The 7,500-nt window shown below is 45.6% G+C and overlaps 1 protein-coding gene across 1 annotated transcript in view; it reads left to right on the forward strand.

Annotated features, from left to right (window-relative positions):
* Positions 1-7,500, forward strand: part of LOC143275255 (anosmin-1-like) — a 99,985-nt gene that overhangs the window by 68,366 nt on the left and 24,119 nt on the right. Inside the window, exons 10-11 of the mRNA XM_076579231.1 lie at positions 3,501-3,578; positions 6,452-6,508. Coding sequence (XP_076435346.1) covers positions 3,501-3,578; positions 6,452-6,508 — 135 coding nt within the window. The remainder of the gene's footprint in view (positions 1-3,500; positions 3,579-6,451; positions 6,509-7,500) is intronic.

Below are 7,500 nucleotides of genomic sequence, written 5' to 3' on the forward strand. Positions count from 1 at the left end.
CCTGTCCTGTCCTGTCCCGTATTGCCCCTGTCCTACCCTACATGTCCTACCCCGTCCTGTCCTGTATTGCCCCTGTCCTACCCTGCATGTCCTACCCTGTCCTGTCCTGTATTGCCCCTGTCCTACCCTACATGTCCTACCCTGTCCTGTCCTGTATTGCCCCTGTCCTACCCTACATGTCCTGCCCTGTCCTGTCCTGTATTGCCCCTGTCCTACCCTACATGTCCTACCCCGTCCTGTCCTGTATTGCCCCTGTCCTACCCTGCATGTCCTACCCTATATGTCCTGCCCTGTCCTGTCCTGTATTGACCCTGTCCTACCCTACATGTCCTACCCTATATGTCCTGCCCTGTCCTGTCCTGTATTGCCCCTGTCCTACCCTACATGTCCTACCCTGTCCTGTCCCATCCCGTATTGCCCCAGTCCTACCCTACATGTCCTACCCTGTCATGTCTTGTCCCGTATTGCCCCTGTTCTACCCTACATGTCCTACCCTGTCCTGTCCTGTCCCGTATTGCCCCTGTCCTACCCTACATCTCCTACCCTGTCCTGTCCTGTCCTGTCCCGTATTGCCCCTGTCCTACCCTACATGTCCTGCCCTGTCCTGTCCTGTCCCGTATTGCCCTTGTCCTACCCTACATGTCCTACCCTGTCCTGTCCTGTTCCGTATTGCCCCAGTGCCTACCGTACATGTCCTACCCTGTCCTGTCATGTCCTGTCCTATTTTATCCTGTCCAGTCTTCAAGTATTAGGTGTCCTGTCCTGTCCTGTCCTGTCCTGTCCTGTCCTGTCCTGTATTGCTCCTGTCCTACCCTACATGTCCTACCCTGTCCGGTCATGTCCTGTCCTGTTTTTCCTGTCCAGTCTTCAAGTATCAGGTGTCCTGTCTTGTTCTGTCCTGTCTCGTAATTGACCCTGTCCTGTCTTATCTTGCCCTGTCCTGTCCAGTCCAGTCCAGTCCAGTCTTCAAGTATTAGGTGTCCTGTCCTGTCCTGTCCTGTCCAGTCTTCAAGTATCAGGTGTTCTGTCTTGTTCTGCCCTGTCCTGTCCCGTATTGACCCTGTCCTGTCTTATCTTGTCCTTTCCTGTCCAGTTTTCAGGTATCAGGTGTCCTGTCCTATCCTGTCCTGTCCTGTATTTCCCCTGTCCTACCCTACATGTCCTGTCCTGTCCTGTTTTGTAATGTTCTGTCTTCAAGAATCAGGTACCCTGCCCTGTCCTGTCCTGTTATGTTATGTCTGTATGTATGAACTGTCCTGTCCTGTCATGTTATGTCTGTAGGTATCAAGTACCCTGTCCTGTCATGTCATGTTATGTCTGTAGGTATCAAGTACCCTGTTCTGTCATGTCATGTTATGTCTGTAGGTATCAAGTACCCTGTCCTGTCCTGTCATGTTATGTCTGTAGGTATCAAGTACCCTGTCCTGTACTGTCATGTCTTCACATATCAGGAACCCTGCCCTATTCTGTCCTGTCCTAGCCTGTCTTCAAGTATCAGGTGCCCTGTCCTGTCCTGCCCTCTCCGGTCCTGTCTTCAAATATCAGATATCCTGTCCTGCCCTGCTCTGTCCCGTCCTGTCCTGCTCTGCCCTGCCCTGCCCTGTCCTGCCCTTCCCTGCCCTGCCCTGTCCTGCTGTGCCCTGCCCTGTCCTGCCCTTCCCTGCCCTGCCCTGTCCTGCTGTGCCCTGCCCTGCCCTGCCCTGCCCTGTCCTGTCCCGTCCCGAATTGCCCCTGTCGTGTCATACCCTGCCCTGCCCTGCCCTGCCCTGCCCTGTCCTGCCCTTCCCTGCCCTGCCCTGTCCTGATGTGCCCTGCCCTGCCCTGCCCTGTCCTGTCCCGTCCCGAATTGCCCCTGTCGTGTCATACCCTGCCCTGCCCTGCCCTGTCCTGTCCTGTCCCGAATTGCCCCTGTCGTGTCATACCCTGCCTTGCCCTGCCCTGTCCTGTCCTGTCCCGAATTGCCCCTGTCGTGTCATACCCTGGCCTGCCCTGTCCTGTCCTGTAGTTCCTCCCCCTTCCCTGTCCTGTCTTGTCTTGTCATGTCCTTTTCCTGCCATATCCTGTCATGTCGTTCCCTGTTTTGTCCTGTCCTGTCCTGCCTTTCTGTCATGTCCTGTCTTGTCCTATTCTGTACTGAGTGTCCTGTCTTTCTGCCCTGTCCTGTCTTGTCCTATTCTGTACTTAGTGTCCTGTCTTTCTGTCTTGTCCTATTCTGTACTTAGTGTCCTGTCTTTCTGTCCTGTCCTGTTCTGTCCTGTCCTATTCTGTACTTAGTGTCCTGTCCTGCCTTGTCCTATTCTGTACTTAGTGTCCTGTCCTGCCTTGTCCTATTCTGTACTTAGTGTCCTGTCCTGCCTTGTCCTATTCTGTACTTAGTGTCCTGTCTTGTCCTGTCCTGTCCTGCCCTGTCCTGTCCTGTTCTATACTTAGTGTCCTATCTTTCTGTGCTGTCCTGTCTTGTCCTGTCCTGTCCTGTCCTGTCTTGTCCTGTTCTGTACTTAGTGTCCTATCTTTCTGTGCTGTGCTGTCCTGTCCTGTTCTGTACTTAGTGTCCTATCTTTCTGTGCTGTGCTGTCCTGTCCTGTTCTGTACTTAGTGTCCTATCTTTCTGTGCTGTGCTGTCCTGTCCTGTTCTGTACTTAGTGTCCTGTCTTTCTGTGCTGTGCTGTCCTTGTCCTATTCTGTACTTAGTGTCCTGTCTTGTCCTGTTCTGTACTGAGTGTCCTGTCTTTCTGTGCTGTCCTGTCCTGTCTTGTCCTGTTCTGTACTGAGTGTCCTGTCTTTCTGTGCTGTCCTGTCCTGTCTTGTCCTGTTCTGTACTGAGTGTCCTGTCTTTCTGTGCTGTCCTGTCCTGTCTTGTCCTGTTCTGTGCTGTCCTGTCCTGTCTTGTCCTGTCCTGTCTTGTCCTGTTCTGTACTGAGTGTCCTGTCTTTCTGTGCTGTCCTGTCCTGTCTTGTCCTGTTCTGTACTTAGTGTCCTGTCTTTCTGTGCTGTCCTGTCCTGTCTTGTCCTGTTCTGTACTTAGTGTCCTGTCTTTCTGTCCTGTCCTGTCCTGTCTTGTCCTGTTCTGTACTGAGTGTCCTGTCTTTCTGTGCTGTCCCGCCCTTTCTTCCCTGTTATTCACTGTCATGTTCCGTGATTTTAATGTACTGCTCTGACTGTCCTTATTTCCTGTCTTGTCATGCGATGTGCGCGCGTTTGTGTGTGTGTGTGTGTGTGTGTGTGTGTGTGTGTGCTCGCGCGCGTGTGTTTGTGATGTGATATGTGTGTGTGTTGATGCTGATGGTTGTGCGTTTATTATCCTTCCAACCACTAACGCAATGGAAGGTTCAAATTAGATGTGAATTTTTTGTATGTGTCTTTGTGTGCTTGCATGTATGTGTGTGTGTGTGTTTGCGTGTTTGTGTGTTTGTTTGTTAATGCCTCTATGTGTGTGTGTGTGTGTGTGTGTACGTGTCAGTGTACGTGTGTATGTATTATATGTGTGTGTCTGTGTGCAGGTGGTTTGGAGCGACAGTCTCCCTCGAGCCAGTGCTCGCTACATGCGACTTCACATGCACAAACGTGTGCTGACTGCCGTGAGTATCAACATCAGAAAATGAGGGGTGGGAATAATGGGAATAATGAGGGGAGGGCGGGCGAGATAAAATGCTAATGTATTTTGCATTTGTATTTCTTTTTATCACGACAGATTTCTCTGTGTGAAATTCGGGCTGCTCTCTCCACAGGGAGAGCGCGTCGCTACACTACAGCGCCACACTTTTTTTTCGTATTTTTTCCTGTGTGCAGTTTTATTTGTTTTTCCTGTCCAAGTGGGTTTTTCTACAGAATTTTGCCAGGAACAACCCTTTTGTTGCCGTGGGTTCTTTTACGTGCGCTAAGTGCATGCTGCACACGGGACCTCGGTTGATCGTCTCATCCGAATGACTAGCGTCCAGACCACCACTCAAGGTCTAGTGGAGGGGGAGAAAATATCGGTGGCTGAGCCGTGATTCGAACCAGCGCGCTCAGATTCTCTCGCTCCCTTGGCGGACGCGCTACCTCTAGGCCATCACTCCACTTAATGCTGCAATGTATTAACAAACTTCTACCTCGCTGTGAAGACATCCTGTCACACTCCATCGAGGCTGCCATGTTAGTGTTTAAGCTGTATTGCCCCGTACATTTTGTCTAGCATTATTCGGGATTAACGGGATGTGCCAGTCTTAAACAAAAGCGGTTTTGTTTTTGCGCATTCGATTCTGTCATGGCTGCTGTGTGCATAATCATGTCAAACGATCTGTTGTGTACCTTGTTGGTAGGGAGAGTTTACCTGTTGTATGTCATTGATTCTTTTGAATTAAGTCATGTTGAATGTTTTGTGTCGAGTAGTTGTCGTCATTTGTTTTGCCGCACCTGATGTAATTTCTCTTAATGAGATAATAAAGTTCTTCCTATCTTATCTTATCTTATCTTACCCCTTTTTGTTGCTGTTTAATCCTTTACTGTCGTAGCCTCATTTTTCCTTCGTTGGACGCAGGAAAGGTGTGTCTTTATCTTAGTTTAATCCTTGATTCTCTCTCATCATCATTGTTCTTTCTTTGTACTCAGCAAGGGTGTGTCTTTGTCTTAGTTTAATCCTTAACTCTCTCATCATCATTGTTCTTTCTTTGTACGCAGCAAGGGTGTGTCTTTGTCTTAGTTTAATCCTTCACTCTCTCTCATCATCATTGTTCTTTCTTTGTACGCAGCAAGGGTGTGTCTTTCTCTTAGTTTAATCCTTAACTCTCTCATCATCATTGTTCTTTCTTTGTACGCAGCAAGGGTGTGTCTTTGTCTTAGTTTAATCCTTAACTCGCTCTCATCATCATTGTTCTTTCTTTGTACGCAGCAAGGGTGTGTCTTTGTCTTAGTTTAATCCTTGACTGTCTCATCATTATTGTTCTTTCTTTGTACGCAGCAAGGGTGTGTCTTTGTCTTAGTTTAATCCTTCACTCTCTCTCATCATCATTGTTCTTTCTTTGTACGCAGCAAGCGTGTGTCTTTCTCTTAGTTTAATCCTTAACTCTCTCATCATCATTGTTCTTTCTTTGTACGCAGCAAGGGTGTGTCTTTGTCTTAGTTTAATCCTTCACTCTCTCTCATCATCATTGTTCTTTCTTTGTACGCAGCAAGGGTGTGTCTTTCTCTTAGTTTAATCCTTAACTCTCTCATCATCATTGTTCTTTCTTTGTACGCAGCAAGGGTGTGTCTTTGTCTTAGTTTAATCCTTAACTCGCTCTCATCATCATTGTTCTTTCGTTGTACGCAGCAAGGGTGTGTCTTTGTCTTAGTTTAATCCTTAACTCTCTCATCATCATTGTTCTTTCTTTGTACTCAGCAAGGGTGTGTCTTTGTCTTGAATCCTTAACTCTCTCTCATCATCATTGTTCTTTCGTTGTACGCAGCAAGGGTGTGTCTTTGTCTTAGTTTAATCCTTGACTGTCTCATCATCATTGTTCTTTCTTTGTACTCAGCAAGGGTGTGTCTTTGTCTTGAATCCTTAACTCTCTCATCATCATTGTTCTTTCTTTGTACGCAACAAGGGTGTGTCTTTGTCTTAGTTTAATCCTTAACTCTTTCTCATCATCATTGTTCTTTCTTTGTACTCAGCAAGGGTGTGTCTTTGTCTTGAATCCTTAACTCTCTCATCATCATTGTTCTTTCTTTGTACGCAACAAGGGTGTGTCTTTGTCTTAGTTTAATCCTTAACTCTCTCTCATCATCATTGTTCTTTCTTTGTACGCAGCAAGGGTGTGTCTTTGTCTTAGTTTAATCCTTAACTCTCTCATCATCATTGTTCTTTCTTTGTACTCAGCAAAGGTGTGTCTTTGTCTTAGTTTGATCCTTGACTTTTTCATCATCATTGTTCTTTCTTTGTACGCAGCAAGGGTGTGTCTTTGTCTTAGTTTAATCCTTAACACTCTCTCTCATCATTGTTCTTTCTTTGTACGCAGCAAGGGTGTGTCTTTGTCTTAGTTTAATCCTTAACTCTCTCATCATCATCGTTCTTTCTTTGTACGCAGCAAGGGTGTGTCTTTGTCTTAGTTTAATCCTTAACTCTCTCTCATCATCATTGTTCTTTCTTTGTACGCAACAAGGGTGTGTCTTTGTCTTAGTTTAATCCTTGACTTTTTCATCATCATTGTTCTTTCTTTGTACGCAGCAAGGGTGTGTCTTTGTCTTAGTTTAATCCTTAACTCTCTCATCATCATTGTTCTTTCTTTGTACGCAGCAAGGGTGTGTCTTTGTCTTAGTTTGATCCTTGACTTTTTCATCATCATTGTTCTTTCTTTGTACGCAGCAAGGGTGTGTCTTTGTCTTAGTTTGATCCTTGACTTTTTCATCATCATTGTTCTTTCTTTGTACTCAGCCAGGGTGTGTCTTTGTCTTTGTTTCCTACCCACGTAGGACTTTGTTTTGTTGTTGACAGGACAGACACAGCTTTGTGCTTCACGGCCTCAACATGGGCACCATCTACTTTGTACAGGTAACACCGCAACACGTGTGTGTGTAAAACACTTCAGGGGGGTAGACATGTGGCTAGACATTACATTACACTTCTCAGTATATCCACTGCAGTCAAAAGGACATGTGGATAGACATTACATTACACTTCGAGTATATCCACTTCAGTTAGGCAGACTTGTGGATAGACATTACATTACACTTCTGAGTATATCCACTGCAGTCAAAAGGACATGTGGATAGACATTACATTACACTTCGAGTATAACCACTTCGGTTAAAAGGACATGTGGATAGACATTACATTACACTTCTCAGTATATCCACTTCGGTTAAAAGGACATGTGGATAGATACTTCATTACATTTCTGAGTATATCCATTTCAGTTAAAAGGACACGTGGATAGACATTACATTACACTTCTGAGTATATCCACTGCGGTTAAAGGACATGTGGATACACATTACATTACACTTCTGAGTATATCCACTTCGGTTAAAAGGACATGTGGATAGATACTTCATTACACTTCTGAGTACAACCACTGCAGTCAAAAGGACATGTGCATAGATACTTCATTACACTTCTGAGTATATCCACTTCGGTTAAAAGGACATGTGGATAGACATTACATTACACTTTAGAGTATATCCACTTCAGTTAGACAGACTTGTGGATAGATATTTCATTATACTTCTGAGTATATCCACTTCGGTTAAAAGGACATGTGGATAGACATTACATTACACTTCTGAGTATATCCACTTCGGTTAAAAGGATATGTGGATAGATACTTCATTACACTTCTGAGTGTATCCACTTCGGTTAAAAGGACATGTGGATAGATACTTCATTACACTTCTGAGTATATCCACTTCGGTTAAAAGGACATGTGGATAGACATTACATTACACTTCTGAGTATATCCACTTCGGTTAAAAGGACATGTGGATAGATACTTCATTACGCTTCTGAGTGTATCCACTTCGGTTAAAAGGACATGTGGATAGACA

The sequence above is a fragment of the Babylonia areolata genome, chromosome 30 (genome assembly GCF_041734735.1).
Source record: "Babylonia areolata isolate BAREFJ2019XMU chromosome 30, ASM4173473v1, whole genome shotgun sequence".
NCBI lineage: Eukaryota > Metazoa > Mollusca > Gastropoda > Neogastropoda > Buccinidae > Babylonia > Babylonia areolata.